The sequence below is a fragment of the Octodon degus genome, unplaced genomic scaffold (assembly GCF_000260255.1).
Source record: "Octodon degus isolate 3935 unplaced genomic scaffold, OctDeg1.0 scaffold00061, whole genome shotgun sequence".
In the NCBI taxonomy this organism is placed as follows: Eukaryota; Metazoa; Chordata; class Mammalia; order Rodentia; family Octodontidae; genus Octodon; species Octodon degus.
Window position 1 is genome coordinate 10,740,171 of NW_004524637.1, and position 17,094 is coordinate 10,757,264.

Genomic DNA, 17,094 nt, shown 5'->3' on the forward strand with positions numbered 1-17,094 from the left:
ACCGAGGCCGCAGCGCGCGGGGACTCCGCCTTCCCCGCCTTGCCCGCGCTTGCTCAACTCCGGGCCGGCCGCGCGCGGCGGGACGCCTCCCTCGGGGTGAGGGCGCCCCAAGCCAGAGGCGAGCCCCGCGCCCCCCGACTCCCCCGGTGTCCTCGGCTCCCGGTGGCGCCCCCCGGCGCGATGGGTAGCGCGCTGGCCGCTGCCCCCTGAGGGCGGGCGCCACGGCCGTCCACGCTGAGCTCTGGGGCCCGACTCGAACTCGGGGCGCCTGGAGCCCCGCCGGCCGCACCATGAAGTCTGCGCTGCTCAGCCGCTTCTTCATCCTCCTGCCCTGGATCCTGATCGTCATCCTCATGCTGGACGTGGACACGCGCAGGCCGGCGCCCCCGCTCACCCCGCGGCCCTACTCCGTGCCCTACGCCGGGGGCCGCGGGGGCGCCCGCTCGCCGCCCCGCCGGGGTCTCCCGGGGCGCAGCGCAGAGCCGCGCAACGTATCCCGGCCCCCGCCGCCCGCGCCGCCGCTGCCCACCATCTATGCCATCACGCCCACCTACAGCCGCCCGGTGCAGAAGGCCGAGCTCACCCGCTTGGCCAACACGTTCCGCCAGGTGGCGCAGCTGCACTGGATCCTGGTGGAGGACGCGGCGGCGCGCAGCGAGCTGGTGAGCCGCCTGCTGGCGCGCGCGGGGCTGCCCAGCACGCACCTGCACGTGCCCACGCCGCGCCGCTACAAGCGCCCGGGGCTGCCGCGCGCCACCGAGCAGCGCAACGCGGGCCTGGCCTGGCTGCGCCAGCGGCACCGGCACAGCCGCGCGCACCCCGGCGTGCTCTTCTTCGCCGACGACGACAACACCTACAGTCTGGAGCTCTTCCAGGAGGTAGCGAGCGGGAGGGGACGGTCGGGGCGCCCTGGTCCGGGCCCGGGGTCTGTGCGCGCTCGGGTGCCGCGCTGGCCCTCGGCGCACTAGGGGCGCGCACGCGGCGGGGACCGGCGGGGCGGGGAAGTGGCGCCCGGGTTCGCAGAGTCCTCCTGTAAGCAAAGTTTCACACCGTCCCTATCGGAAGGTACTGTGAGCGACGCCGCCGGCTCTGGCAAGTGTGTCCCGAAGCTGTCCTCGCACGCCCGGAGGAAGGAGTTTTTCCGCCTCCACCGCGCGTCTCTTCCGAGGAGCCCTCAGCGGCCCGCGAAGGGGGGTCACTCTGCCCGGTGCTGCCCGGAAGCGGCTGGCAGGGCACTTCCAGGGCCTTTCCGAGTCCCTGCCAGAGCCCTGGAACTCAGAGCACCTGCCAGGCCCTGGCCAGAACAGGTGTGTGTGTGTTCAAGGCACAGTTGGCGGTGGGGTTGGCTGGGTGAAGGACACAGGTGCGTGATTTATCAGTTTCTCTTTTTCATTTTCATTTTTTGTCTTTTTGAGACAGGGCCTTGCTATACAGTTCTTGAGCTCATTTTATAGCCCTGGCTGGGCTCGAACTGGCACGGAATCTCCTTGGCCTCCAGAGTGCTGGGGTTGCAGGTGTGCACCACCACGGCCGGCCAGTTTCACCTCTGTTTGCAGGTGCAGCTTGCTGTCATCCTGTGGGACTCCTGCCTTCCACCACCTGGAATTCCTGGCCCTCCTGCCCTCGAGGGGCTTCCCTACCTTCCCCTTCCCTGGTAGATTGCACGGTGCGCCTTGCCTTTTTCTTCTCCTTCTCCTTCTTCTTCCTTTTTTTTTTTTTTTTTTTTTTTGCGGAACCGGGGATTGAACTCAGATCTTTGCGTTTGCCGGTCAAGCGCTTATCCTACTGAGCCATCTCCCCGGCCCCCCTTTTTCTTCTTAATCTTTTTTGCTTCCTTAACTTTGGGACAGAATTACCCTGTATGCTTGATGCTTAGTATTTGCGTGTGGAGCCCAGGTCCTTGCACTTGCCGTAGAAGCGCTTATTCTACTGAGCCATCTCCCCGGCACTCACCTTCATTTGTATTTTTCCTTTTCTTCATGAAGAGAGCAGTCTTTTCTCTGTCCATTCGCTGCCTGGGTCTGGATTTCATTTTTTTCTCTTTTCAAGAAATAAGTTAGTCTATAATACAGTTTTTTTAAAATCATAACTGCAATTAGAAATACTACCCAGTTTTGTGTGTGTTGTGTTTTCTAATTGTTTTAAAGTCAGGTATTGTTTGGAAGTTGGACTATTCCAGTAGAGACACCCAAATAGCACATTTCACTCTGCCATATATATATATATATATATATATATTATATATTATATATATATTATATATTATATATATATTATATATATACATATGTAATATACATATGTAATATATATATGTATTTAGTACAGGGTGTACAGGGTCTCACTACACAGATTGAACTCGTAATGATCCTCCTGTTTTCAGCCTCCCAAGCGCTGGAATTACAGGCACAAGCCACCACTCCCAGTCTCAATCGCCGTCTCAGCACACTCTGGGGGTGAGGCCGGCATGGCAGGCTGGGGATCGAACCCCTCCCTGTCCCTGAATATGCCTAAGCAGGTGCTTTAGTCTGCTGAGCTATCTGGCCGACCCAATGCCATAATTTCTAAACCAGTCTTTTTTTGTCTCTTCTCTAACTTGGAAGTTACCCCACCTGTAAAGAAGTGATGTGTGGTTGTGTAGATCATACACATCCTGTGAATTACCATGCAGGGAGGGCTTGTGAAGGGCAGATAACTCCATTGATTCCAGCTTTCAGCCTCTTGGCAGGTGGTGTGGAGTGGCCAAGCTGGCCTGTGCGGGTAGTGAATCGATTCAGAACAGTCTTTCTTTGACGCTTACCCTGAAAAGAAGGCTTGATTGTGCTTGCGGTGTTGAGAAGCAGGAGGAAATCCAGGTAGTTGTTTCCATTATCTGTGGGATGGGAGGAGGAAAAAGGAAAAGCAGAGGGTAGGAAGAAAAGAAATAGTTTTGGTCAAGAGGAAATTATGAGGGCCAACCAAATAGCTCAGCAGATTAAAGCACCTGCAGGCAGGCACAGGGGCCGGGGTCCAGGTCCTGCCATGCCAGCTCTATCCCTGGGGCACGCTGCAGTGGCAATGGAGACTGGCCGTGGTGGTGCTGTTGGGAGGCTGTAAACAGAATCACCATGAGTCCGATCTAGTAGTGACACCCTGAACACCCTGTAGCCCCTCCCCTAAAATATATAAAAAAGGAAATTATGAAGAAGAAATTATGCAGAATTTTTTCCTAAGACACAAGAATGTTGTACAGTGATGTAATGAAATAATCAGAAATCTATTTATTATGAAATGCCGACAATGCAAACGACATAATCGGTTTAATGTTTTCAGGCATAATATGCATGACACTTAGAATCTAAATCATCTACCTTCCAGATGTTATGACCCCAGGACATTAACTTTAAAGTAGTACCTCTCTGTATCATGACCCCCTTCCTTCCTCCCCAAAACTGTGGTGTTCGGGACAGATAGGGAAATGTGCTGTGCGTTTAGCTTTCTTCCTCACACCTGTATGCAGGTACCACTGACCTTAATTGGTGGAATGTATGCATCCTGTCGTGTGCATTTTCAAAAGGTGAAGTCTTGTGTTTCTTTAAATCTTTGGCTTCATCAATAGGATGGTCTAGCGGACATCCGCCATGGAGTTAGCAGCTGTCAGTGGATGCCTCTCCAAGTGCCCTTTTTCTTGGAGAAAAGAGAGGCCCGAATAAAGCTTTTATAGACTGCAGTCCCCAGGGGGTGGGGAAGGCTGCTGCTCAGGAGTCCTGTGGGGCTGAGGCATGAGGCTCAGCCCTGTCCAGTTTGCGCACACAGTTTAGGAAACAATGTCCCAAGTCAGGCTTCATTTTTTTATTCATAGTACTTCTGATTTCCATGGTAGACGTTAAAGTTGATAAAAGGGAGAAAATGAACCAGCTACAAATCAGCCCACCAAGTATTGGCTGCAAAAGAAGGAAAGTCAAGAAAGAAAGTTCTCCAGATGCAAGAGGCGAGGGGCAAGCTGCGTTGGCCTCCTTCTCCCTGGCACAGTGCTCCTGCTCTCCTATACAGCTGACTAATTGTCAGCCCCTCTTTTCAGCTGGGCCGTGCTCCCTGGAAGCAAATATTTGCAGTGAATAATCCTGTGTTAACCGCCAAATGCATTTGCAAATGAAGCCAGGTGTGAGCGTAAGCCACAGGCCCCTTCCCTGGGGAAGGAGGGAGTGGGCGTTTGGGTGGCTCTCAAGTACCTGGACAGCTACCCTGGTTCTTCCTGTGCGCTGTGATCACTGGTCATCCCACTGACCTGTGCAGCCTGTCAAGCTGGGCAGCCTATGTAGCACTCCAAAAAAGCTAGTTTACAAAGGATTGATGGTGCTTTACTAACGGCCACCACTGCAAATAAATGTGACTTTCGCGAGTCATATTTGGAATAAAGCCATTGATCAGACTGCTGTTCTTCCCTAGAAAACCTTCAGAGCTTTTCTAAGTTTAAAGTGGCGGCTTTTTCAGGTGAAATTGGTTTCGTCTTTGGAAATCAATGTAATCGAAAGGTCAAAAATTAGCACTTTCCAAGTAAGAAAAATACTTGAAGAAGTTAAACTTCAATGAGATAAGACTGGAAGGCAAGCCAAGTCAGATATTCAGGGTGTGTGTAGAGTCGGTTCATGAGTTTGAATCTTAAAGATGTTTTTGGACAGCAGTGAACAAAAGAGGCCCCTTGTGTGATTTTTTTTTTTTTTTTTTTTTTTTTTTTTTTTTTGTGGCCAGCTCAGCCTGCCCTGGGGGTGGGGCTAGCGTGACATGTGGTGCAGGATGGAACTGTGGTCCCTGCACTCTTGCCTAAGCTTACCTAAGCAAGCACTTTAGACTGCTGAGCTATCTCACTGGCCTGTGAATTTTTTGGTTGGTGCTGCTAGGCTGGTTGTGTGCTAGGCTGGTTGCGTACCAGGCAGATGAAGTTGAAGTTCACTTCTGTCTTGCTCCTTTTTCTGGGCATTGATATACTTCCCCTGTTACACCCAGTTTACAGGTGTATTAGTGTGGCCCTCCCCCCTTAGTAATTCTATATCCTCAAACATGAGATTTACCTCTGTCTGTCCTGATGGACAGCTATTTAGCTTAGGGTCATTTTCTTAACATAAAGGAATCTAGTTATAGTGTACCCCTAAAAGACTTCCTGATGTGTCCCCCTTCTGTTTCAGTGCTTCCCTTCTGAGAGCTGCAAAGACTGCTGCCACAGGCATGATAAAATGTGAGCCATTTGTGAATATGTGGATAGAAAACTATGGCCAGTGTCCTAAAGCTATAAATGTTAGATCTATAGATTTTCTTGACTATCTCTAAGTGTGTATCACTAGAATTATGTTTCATTTTGTTTTCTTGGGAGACCAGCTGTTCTGATGTGGATTTTGGTATTTTGATTGTCCAGAAATAGCAGTTGGAAAGATTTCTTTGGAATTGAACTCAGAACCAGGAATTGAACTCAGGACCTTGCACTTGCCAGGCAGGTGCTATGCCACTAAGCTATATCCCCGGCCCAGCAAATTGAGTTTAAAACACGTTCTGCACTCTATCCTGATTTTCTTTCTCTATTGTTTTTTTCTCAATCTACTTTTCCCTGAATACACTGCAAACAGACGTGAAGACATGTCCAGGTGATCATCGGGTGCAGTAGATGCTTTGTCTTCTCATCATTTAGGCTGGTGTTGGCCGCAGCTTGGAAACTAGTGGGGGCTTCATTTGCTTCTGTACTCCACTGGCCTCTAAATTACAAGCTGGTAAATTATGTCTTGTATGGACAATGACCAAACCTTAATTGCTTTTCAAGCATGCTGCAAAAGCAAACAGAAGACCCGAAGTCAACATTCTTATTTATTAACTATCCCAGGTGGTATTCAGGTAGTGTGATTTTTTTTTTTTTTCATGCACAGAATTCATTAATGTTCAAATATGTCTATCCAGACCTTTGGGCTCTGGTGGGTTTGGTTCAGTCTCAAGCTAGCACATTATTGCTACTGAAACTGGAAAATATGTTTTGTATGCTTCTCAAATTCTGCCCCCAAAATACAAGTAAAAGTGTTATATCTGCCCGTAGGTAGGTAGGTTGGTTTAGAATAGAGTTTTCAGTTTGCAGAAATAAAACTGATCATTTTTCATTCCTGCCTGTAAGGTTTATATACAATTCTAAATGGACATCAGAATTACCTATTACCTCCTGTTATGCCCCCCAGTACTCCCTACCATAAATAGAAGAAAACTCTAGTTGCTGTCAGTTGAGCTTTCATCGTGGGTGTGGAAGCACGTTCAGGGTTTCACACATGTCACCTTGGGCTCTGTCACTCACTGAGACAGGGCAGTACTGTGTGCAGCTTCACCCCACCCTGACCCTGGCATTTAGGTCTGAGCATCTCTTGAGGACAGGATTCAGGCCTGTGCAGCTGACAATGGTACAGCGTCACCACACTGATTGATGGGATTTTTTTCTCTGTGGTCCTGGGAATTGAACCCAGAGCCTTTGCACTGAGCTACATCTCCAGCCCTTTTGTTTTTTTTTTTTTTTTTTTTTTTTTTTTTTAGAGAAGGGTCTACAGGGTGTTCAGGGTCTCACTACTAGATCAGACTCATAGTGATCCGCCTGTTTGCAGCTTCCCAAGAGCTGGGATTACAGGCGCATGCCACCACGCCCAGTCTCTTTTGCCATCCCAGGGATGGGGCCGGCATGGCAGACCCAGGGATCGAACGATCGAACCCTGGGATAATCTCTCAGTAAGTTGCTAAATTGCCCAGACTGGGCTCAAACTTGGAACTCTTGCCTCTGCCCCCAAGAGCGCTGTTACTATATTAATGCATGTACCACCATGCCAGTCTTGGTTGGGGTCTCCATTTTGTTTTTTCTTTTCTTTTTTTTCCCGTACCAGGGATTGAACTCAGGACCCTGTGCTTGCTATGCAAGCACTTATTCTACTGAGCTATCTTCCCAGCCCCCCTATTTTGTCTTTTTGAGACAGGGCTTCCCTCTGCAGTTCAGGCTGGTTTTGAACTCACAGCGATCCTCCTGCCTCAGCCTCCCAAGTGCTGGGATTGCAGGCGTGCACCACCATGCCCAGCCACCATGCACCTTTAACAGTGAGCTTTCCACAAGTTGAGTTCACTTGATAGCAATGAGTGGAAGGAGAGTATGCAGGGGAAACTTGGAAGCCAGGGACACAGCCATTTACCTTCTCAAGTGTTACGTACTGTGCATGTTGTATGCGCCGTGCTTTTGTGTCTGTGCACACAGTAGATTTGTCACAGTAGATTTATCGTGCCACCCTGCTCTGTCTGCTGAGACTGGCCTGTGAGCGTTTTTCAGCTCCGTTATAATCTTATAGGGGACCATCATCACAAGGTGGGTCTGTCACTGACCAGAACATTATTATGTGGCCCACGACTGTGCTTACATTGTGCCTCTATAGTGAAAGCAAAGCGTTCTATGTGCTGCTCATTGTCCAGTAAGTGAGCTGTCAGTTCTCTAAGAGGGTTGTATCCTAATATAGTGGTGCAGATTCCTTCTTCCGACCTGAGCCTGTACGTTAGCACCCCAGCAGATCCCTGAGGGCCATGGCTCACTTGGTCTTCTCTCCTGCATGAGCATCGTGAACCGGGCACCTCCTCCTCCGTACCAGGCCCTGCGTCGGTTAGGGAGGCAGTGCAGCTGTGGCCGGGAGAGTCCACCCTCCCTGGTGCTGACCCAGCCCGGGCGCACGCTACCGTCAGTGTGTGGGCAGTCGTCGGTGTCCCTAACGGAGTGGCTGTGGAGCCCTGAGGAAGCGACTTGAGAGAGCAGATGACAGTGGGGAGACCAGGGGGTGTGGACAGGGAGCCCAGGGCTTCCCGGGCGAGGAAGCCACACTCGCGAACCTGAGAACGTAGGCCAGGGCACCTCGACACACGTGAGAGCACCTTGTTAATGAACTCGCTGTGGACCAATGAGTGGGCTGCACCCTGACATCACCCTACATCTCTTTGTGGTCTGCTGGTCACATGCACCCTCCCCTCTACTTTCTCCTTGTACTCCACTCTCTGTTCTCTTCCATGGGTCCCTCTTCTCAAATCCCAAATATCCCCTATAGTCCTTTTGCTAATTTTAGGTCTTTGAAATTTTCCATATGTGGGAGGAGCGATGGGGTATTTGTCTGTCTGTGCTTGGCTTATTTTTGCTTAAAATGATGTCCTCCTACGCAGTGTCCATCCGGGGTTCTGGGCACAACTGGGCTTCATTGTTCCTTATGCCTGAGTAATACCACTTTGTCCTTATGCATCATATTTCCTGTGCCCCTTGCTCATGGATGCCCAGGCTGATTCCGGATTTTGGCGGCTGTGAATGTCACCTTATGTCACCTCAGTAAGTGTGACAGGCAGGTATCTCCATAGAATGCTGACTTCCTCTCTCTATATATACAGATATAGATATAGATATAGATATAGATATAGATATAGATATAGATATAGATATAGATGTAGATATATGGAGAGATGGGGAGAAACAGAAATGAGATAACTAGATTGTATAGTAGTTCTATCTTTAGGTTTTTTAACGAGAGAACATAATAGTGATACAGAATTTCAAAACAAGATAGCAAATTAAAGATGGTTAATATATTGCATGTTGTTCTCTTCAAATTAGTTTCTCAGATTGCAGGATGTAGGTATGTAAAATTGATCAGACAATGCAAGCACAAAACAGTCTTTTAAGTGGACTAATAGCAATTAGTGTCGTCTTTGGCTTAATCATCTTGCATATGTGCATTTTAGTTTCCCTTCATTGTTTTCTGCTTTCCCCATCCCAGTTCTTTCCTCTCTTTCTTTTTTGGGGGATCAAACTCAGGACCTTGCACTTGCCAGGCAAGCACTTATTCCACTGAGCTATCTCCCCAGCTCCCCTCTTCTTTCCTTCTGAGCAGTTTCTTTCCCTTTCATGGCATCTGTTGTACTTTTTGGAACTTGTTTAGTCTTTTGTTTCTTACATTAGGGAGACAGTATGATGTTTACGCATGCGACTCAGATTTATTTCACTGAAGAGTGTGGTGTTGGGCCAGTCAGATAGCTCAGCAGCCTAAAGACACTGCTTAGGCAGACACAGCAGCCAGGGTTTGATCCCGATGTGCCATCCTGGCCCCACCCCCAGGGCGTGCTGAGACAGCGATTGAGACTGGGTGTGTTGGCACAGGCCTGTAATCCCAGTGTTTGGGGGGCTGAACACAGGCGGATCACTAGGAGTCCAATCTACAGACCCTGTACTAAGTACATAAAAAAAGTATGGTCTCAAGTTTACGTATGAAAATTTACGTATGAAAACCTCAATTTTGTCCTTTATGCTGAGTAGTACTCCATTGTATAAAGCCACCACATCTTTTTTATCCATTCTTAATTGATGAGCGCTTGGGTTGTTTCCAAGATTTAGCTAGTATAAACTGTGTGGTTATAATATGCCACATACATCCCTGTGGTATAATGTTTTCAAATCCCAGAAGGGGAATAGATGGGTAGAATGGGACCTCTAATCCTAGGCTTCTGAGGAGTCTCCACGCTGATTTCCATAGTGGTTGTACCAGTCTGCACTCCCACCAACAGTGGAGAAGGGTTTCTTTTTCCTTACAGCCCCGGTAGGATTTGTTATTGGTTGATTTCTTGATGAGAGTCATTCTCTCAGGGGTTGAGGTGAAATCTCAGTATTGTCTTAATTTGCATTTCTCGAATGACCAATGATGTTGAACATTTTTTCATATATTTATTTGCCATTTATATTTCTTCATATGAGAAGTACATATTCATCTCAGATCCCTATTTTTTGATGGGATCTTGAATTGGGGTTCTGTTTTCTTCTTCAATTTTTTATGTGTTCTAGAAGAAGTCCTTTGTCTGTGGGATAGTTGAGTAATTTTTTCCCGTTCTGTAGGCTTCCTTTTTCACTCTGCATCTTCTAATCTGTTCTACTGATTGTCAGGTCTATTTTTTTTTTTTTTTTGCCAATACCATGCTAATTGTATCACTGTAGCTTTGTAGTATAATTTTAAGTCAGGGATTGTAATACCTCCTGCCTTTCCTTTGTTGTCCAGGATTACTTTTGCTCTTCTAGGTCCCTTCTGTTTCCAAATGAATTTTAGGAATGTTTTCTCTAGATCTGTGGGTATGCTAGTGATACTTCGATTGGAATTACATTAAATCTGTAGAACAGCTTTGGGAGTATGGTCATTTTCACAATATTGGTTCTTCCTATCTATGAGCAAAGAATATCATTCCATTTTCTGGTTCCCACTTAGATCTCTTTTTTCAGAGTACTGTAGTCTTCAGTGTCTTGATCTTTTACTTCCTTTGTGAGATTGATTTTTAAATTATTTCATTTGTTTGAATGCTGCTATAAAGGGTGTGGTTCCACTAATTTTTCTCTGTGAGTTTATTGTTTGTACACAGGAAGGCTATTGATTTTTGAGTGTTGGCTTTGTATCCAACTGTGCTACTACACTACACATTGCTTATTCTAGAAGTTTTTTGGTGGAGTTTTGAGGGTCTTCTAAGTCGAGTGTCATGTCATATACAAATAATGACAATCTCACTTTTTCCTTTCTTATCCTTATTTCTTTTATTTTTCTCTCCTGTCTAATTGTTTTAGCTAATTTTTTCAGAACCATGTGAATTGGAGTAGTGATAGTGGATATCCTTGTCTTGTTCCTGATTTTAGAGTGCGAGCTTTCAGTTTTGATCCATTTAGTATGATGGTGACTGTTGGTTTGTCATAGATTGCTTTTATCAGATTTAGATAAAGAACATTTATTCTGATTTTCTTTAGTGTTTTTATCATGAATGAATATTAGTCTTTAAAACTTTCTCTGTGTCTATTGAGATTATGTGATTTTGTCTTTGGTTCTCTTGATAAAGTGTATTATGTTTATTGATTTGCATATGTTGAATCAACCCTGCATTCCTGGGATGAATCCCACTTGGTTGTGGTGTATAATCTTTTTTGATGATTTGTTGAATTCTGTTTGCAAGTATTTTTTACCTCTGTGTTCATTAAGGAGATAGGCCTGTAGTTCTTTTTTTGTTGCTGTTGGCTTTTTCTCTGGTTTTGGTATCAGGGTAATACTTAACCTCTGGGAATGAGTTAGGGAGAATTGCTTCCCTTTTATTTCACTGAAGAATTTGAGCAGTATTGGCATTGAATCGTCTCTAAATTTGTTATAAAATTCATCCATGCATCCATTATGACCTGTGCTTTTTGTTGCTGTTGCTAAGCTTTTCCACTTTTTTTTTTTTTTTTTTTTCTTGTGGATATTGAGAATCAAACACAGGACCTTGTACTTTTGAGACAGGTGGTGTGCCACTGAGCTATATCCCTGGCCTCTGTTAAGTTTCTAATTACAATTCCATTAACTGATATTGGATTATTCAAGATTTTTATATCTTTTTCATTCAGCTTTGGTAATTCATACATTTCTAGGAATTTGTCCGTTTCTCCTGTATTTTCCATTCTATGCCTGAATAATTATTTTCGAAGTAAATATTGATGATCTTCTGAATTTCCACAATATTTGTAGCAATTTCACCCTTTTCCTCATTACATTAACTTGTATTTTTTCTTTCCTTTTTTGGATAAGATTGGCTAGGGGTTTATCAATTGTATTTTTTCTTTCTTTCTTCCTTTTTTTGTTTTTGTTGTTGTTGCTGTTGTTGTTTTTTTTTTTTTTTTTTTTTTTTTTTTTTTTTTTCTGGCAGAACCAAGGATTGAACTGAGGCCCTTGCACTTGCCAGGCAAGTGCTTATTCTACTGAGCCATCTCCTGGCCCCTTTATTCTTTCAGAGAACCAATGCATTTATTAATTCTTGGCATGGGGTTGTTGGTTTTTTAAGTCTCCATTGCCTTAATTTCTGCTATGATTTTTATAATTTCCTATCTTGTATGGGCTTTGGGCTTGACTTCCTTTTCTCTTTGGGAAACTTGAGGTGCAGCGTTAGATTGTTTGAGCTTGTTCTGTTTTCCTGATGTAAGAATTCACTGCTATAGACTTCCCTCTTAGGACTGCTTCCATTGTGTCTCTCAGGTTCTGATAAGTTGTATTTGCATTTTTTGTTTGATTATATATATTGTTTAAATCCATGTTTGATGTATTATGTATTTATTTTATAAAGGATCTTTCTATGCAGTTCAGACTCATAGTGATCCTCCTGTTTCAGCCTCCCCAGTGCTGGGATTATAGCCATGTACCGCCATGCCCAGTTTCAGGGCCAGCATGGCATACCAGGGATTTTAGGGCCAGCAAGGCATGTGGTACTGGGGGATCGAACCTGGGTCCTTGTGCTTGCCAGGCAGGTGCTTAGACTGCCAAGCTAATAGTTATTGTTTAATTTCTTCTTTAATTTCATGTCTGACCCATTGGTTGTTCAGGGGGTACTATTTAATTTCCATGTGTTTATGGAGTTGATGCAGTTTCTTTTGCCATTAATTTCCAAGTTCATTTTGCTGTGGTCAGATAATATGCATGGGATAATTTCAATTCCTTTGCATCTACTTAAGCATATTCTATGGGCTACTATATGGTCTATTTTAGAAAACGTCAGAGTGCAGCAAGGAAGAATGTGTGTTCCGTGTTGTTGGGTGGAATACTCTGCGTATGCCTGCTTGGTCCATTTGTTCACAGGTTTGATTCTTCGATGATTTTTCTAATCTAGTTGATCTATCTCTTGGTGACAGTGAGGTATTAAGATCCCTCATCACAACTATGTTGTTGCTTATTTGATTTTTTATGTCTATTAATATTTGTCTTCTAGAGTTGCATGCTCTTGTATTTGGTGCATTCATAGTTATGATTTTTATCTCTTCCTGTGGAAGTTTTCCCCTAACAAGTATGTAATGACCTTCTTTATCTCTCTTGATCGTTCTTGGTTTGAAGTTTACATTGTCCACAAAAAGAATAGCCACCCTTACTTTTTTTCTGGGTTCCTGTCACATGGAGTATTGTTTTCCATCCTTTGACTTTAATTTTGTGAATTTCATTTTTTTAGTTTAATGTGTTTCTTGTGTACAGCATACTGTTGGATTTTGTTCGTTGATCCACTCTGCTAGTGTGATACTTTTGATAGGTGAATTGAGGCCATTTTCTTGGATGGTTATAACTGATATGTATTGGCTTATCTTTCTAAAAAAAAATCTTTTATTTATTTATTTATTTTGTACAAGATCTTGCTATGCATTTTGGACTTGTAGTGATGATCCTGTCTCAGCCTCCCTTGGTACTGGGATTATAGGCATGAACCACCATGCCCAGTATCAGTGGCTGGCACAGTGTGTCCTTCTGGGGCCTATACAACATGTGGTATGGGAGATTGAACCCTGACTTATTTTTCCATTAATTTTTTTCTTTTTTGAATTTTAGGGAAGGTTCTACAGGGTGTTCAGGGTCTCACTACTAGATTGGATTCATAGTGATCCTCCTGTTTACAGCCTCCCAAGAGCTAGGATTACAGGTGTGCACCACCACACCCAGTCTCATTTGCTATCTCACTGTGACCCAGGGCAGGGCCAGCACGGCAGGCCTGGGGATCGAACTCCTGGCCTCTGCACCTGCTTGCAGGTGCTTTAAACTGCTGAGCTATTTGGCCAGCCCTTTAAACCATACCTTTTCTTTTCTTTTTTCCAGTACTGAGGATTGAACTCAGCACCTTGAGTTTGCCAGACAGGCGCTTGCACCCCTCAGCTATCTTCCCAGCTCCTTCTCCACTAATTTTTAAGGATAGTTTTGCAGGGTACATTGTCTGGGTTGGAAGTTGTTTTCTTTCAGGACTTGAAATACCTCACTCCAAGATCTTCTTGATTTGAAGTTTTGTGTTGAGAAGTCAGCTATGGCTCTAAGGGGCTTTCCTTTATATGTGATCTGTTTTTCTCTAACAGCTTTTAATACTCTTGCATTGAATTTCTGGTATTGTGATTAGTGAGACCCTGCGCGTGTGTGCGCGCGTGTGTGTGCGCGCGCACACACACACACACACCCCTAAGAGATCTTTCCTTTCTAGGTCACTAGCCACAAACGTGTTTTCAGGGTCTGTAAGTTTATCTTCAGTCTTCAAGCAATTTTGCCAGCTTTTAATTTCCTGGATATCTATTTGAATCTGTTTGATGCATTCTGTTTCTTTCCTCTATTGATCATTTATTGTTTCCAACCTGTTCCTATCATCATCTTTTTTTTTTCAGATCTCCATTGTAGATTTGCTGAGCGATTCCTTGTATAAATGTTGACATTTCCTTTTTTTATCTGAGAGATTATTTCTGATCTGATTTTCTCTCTAGCTTCACGGATTTCTTTTTTCTCTCGGTTACTATCATTTCAGAAATTTTGGGTGTGTGTGTTCCATTTTCCTGTATTTCTTTGTCTCCTGGACTTGTTCTGGGTTGGCTGGAGGTCTGAGATTGCATCTTGCTTCTGTTTCTTATCATTTTCTATTTTGGAAAGTTTTAATTTTGTTTGTTGATACTTGTAAGTTTTTGTAGTAGCTAGCTAGCTATGTTACTAGTATTAAATTCTCTCTAGCAAAAGTCTGTTCCTCCAGAATGTCCTCTCGGTGTAGAAGGTTTTGGCTTGTGCCTATTCCAAGATCCTATCTTCCCAATTAATTGAGAGTGGGATGTTGGTTTCTGTTTGCCTCAGTCCCCAGTTCTTTGGTGCGGGGATATGATGAGGTTGTTACCCCAGAGCCTCCCAATATTTTTACAGAAGGGAGAACAGCTGATTACAACAGATATAACATGGTAGGTGTGTTAGTTATTCTTCTCTTGTTACTGGGACAAATACCCAACACTCAAAATGAAGGAAGGAAAGGCTTGTTTAGCTTACAATTACTGAAGGTTTCATGGTTTAAAGCAGCCTGAATTACATAGCAAGACCTCAGAGCCTTAATCTCAGGTGGCCTCAATTTCAGACACCGCCACCCCCTGCTACAGGGTCTGGAGGAGAGAGTGGGGTGCCGCTATATCCAGGATGACCGTCTCCACACCTTTAAGAGAGCCTGCAGGCCTGGTGAGTCAGAGTGCATGCTGCCAGTTTAAGGGCCAGCACCTCTCTGGCCCCGCCCCTCGAGCCCCGCCCTGGCCCTCTGACCCTGCCCCTCGGGCCCACCCTAGTCATCTGGCCCTGCCCCTCGGGCCCACCCTGTTCCTCTGGGACCTGCCCTGGCCCCAGCCTCTCTGGCCCCGCCCTGGCCCTCTGGCCCCACCCCTCGAGCCCCGCCCTGGCCCTTGGGCCCACCCTGGCCCTCTGACCCCACCCTTCAGGCCCCACCCTGTTCCTCTGGGACCCGCCCTGGCCCCGCCCCACTGGCCACGCCCCTCTGGCCCCACCCTGGCCCTCTGGCCCCACAACTCGAGCTCTACCCTGGCCCTCTGGCCCTGGCCCTCTGACCCCGCCCCTCGGGCCCTCTCTGGTCCCCTGGCCCGGCCCCACTGGCCCCGCCCCCTCGGGCCCCGCCCTGGCCCTCTGGCCCCACAACTCGAAGCCCGCCCTGGCCCTCTGACCCCGCCTCTCGGGCCCACCCCTGTCCCCCTGGCCCCGCCCCTCCAGCCGCACCCTAGTCATCTGGCCCTGCCCCTCCGGCTCCATCCTGTTCCTCTGGGGCCTGCCCCGGTCACGCCCCTCTGGCCCAGCCCCACGAGCCCTGCCCCGCCCCTCGGGCCCCGCCCCAATCCTCTGGCCCCGCCCCTCAGGCCCACCCTGGTCCCCTGGCCCCGCCCCTCGAGCCACTCGCTGCTCCTCAAGCCGCATCTCGTGCACAACTTCTTGAAGCTTTGAGGGGGACAACTAGACACAAACCATGACATTAGGTAAAGTAGGATTATTAGCAATAATAATAGCGTCAAGCACACTTTGGAAGCCAACAAACAGTGGTAGGCATTAATTTTCTACCTTAAACCATAGGAGCAGAATCTAGTTACAAGACAGCACCGAGCATAAAGTGGGCGCTTGTGTGCAGAGCAGCCCCTTGGTGGATTAGTTGTCACGCTGTGCTGGGGAGGTGTGAGAAGGACAGCGGGTGGTCAGAGATACCGGAGAGGAGAACGGAAGCCAGGCTGGCCAGCAGGAGGACCACGGAGGAGGAGAAGAGAAAGCAGAAAGGAAAAAGTCAATCCCCAATAACAACAATAAAAAAAAGTGCAAATGAAGACACAGAGGCGCCTGGGGCCGGCCCACCGCGTGTCGCGGCTGTTTCAGGCTTGCGGCACCCCGACTCCTGCCTGCCTGTCCTGCACCCTCGCTGGGCACCCCGGGCTCTGGGCTTGCCCCAAGGCTCATCTCGGGTGTGGCAGCAGCAAAGAGCGGGGCCGTGGTTCTCTGGGCCTTGGAGCGCAGCCCCTGGGTCTTGTACTGTTTTCCATAGTAGCTGCACTACTTTACATTTTGACCAGTGGTGGATAAAGGTTCCCTTTTTTTCCCACACCCCTGCCACCGTTTCTTGGGCTTTGTTTGGGTTTTATTAAGACAAGGTCTGGTTGAATTGTTCAAGCTGAACTTAAGCTCACAGTCCCTCTGTGTCACCCTCTGAGTAGCTGGGATTGCAGATGTACACCACCAAAAATACGGGTTTTTATGACAACCATTTTAACTAAGGTAAAATGGAAAATCAGTGGATTTTTATTTCTGTTTGTTGCATATATATATATATCATTTGTACTTCTTTTGAGAAGTGTCTGTCTTATTCAGGTCATTTGTCCCTTTGTGATTAGATTTTTTTTTTTTTTTAAGAAAAGGCTTTTGAGTTTTTCATGTACTCTGGATATTAATCTTCTCTCAGATAAATAGCTGGCATGAGTTAACTGACATTTTGTAGGTTACCTTTACATGCAGTTTGTTTCTCTTTTTTGGTGTATAATCTTGTTTATTAATTATTTTGGTTCCTGAACTCTTAAAATCATACCTTGAAAATGATTTCCTGTGGCCATATCTTGAAGTGTTTCCTTCATGTTTTCTTTTAGTAATTTCAAAGTTTCAGTTTTTACCTTATGGTCGTTCACTTATTGGATTTTTTGTTTGTTTGTTTTTGTTTTTGTGGTTTTTTTGGTGGTACCAGGGATAGCACTCAGGACCTTGTTCTTGCCAGGCAAGC

The 17,094-nt window shown here is 46.3% G+C and overlaps 1 protein-coding gene across 1 annotated transcript in view; it reads left to right on the forward strand.

Moving 5' to 3' along the window:
• Window positions 1–290: 290 nt before the first annotated feature.
• The window catches only part of B3gat2 (beta-1,3-glucuronyltransferase 2), a 75,544-nt gene continuing 58,740 nt past the window's right edge, over window positions 291–17,094 (forward strand). The window contains exon 1 of the mRNA XM_004634377.1: window positions 291–878. Coding sequence (XP_004634434.1) covers window positions 291–878 — 588 coding nt within the window. The remainder of the gene's footprint in view (window positions 879–17,094) is intronic.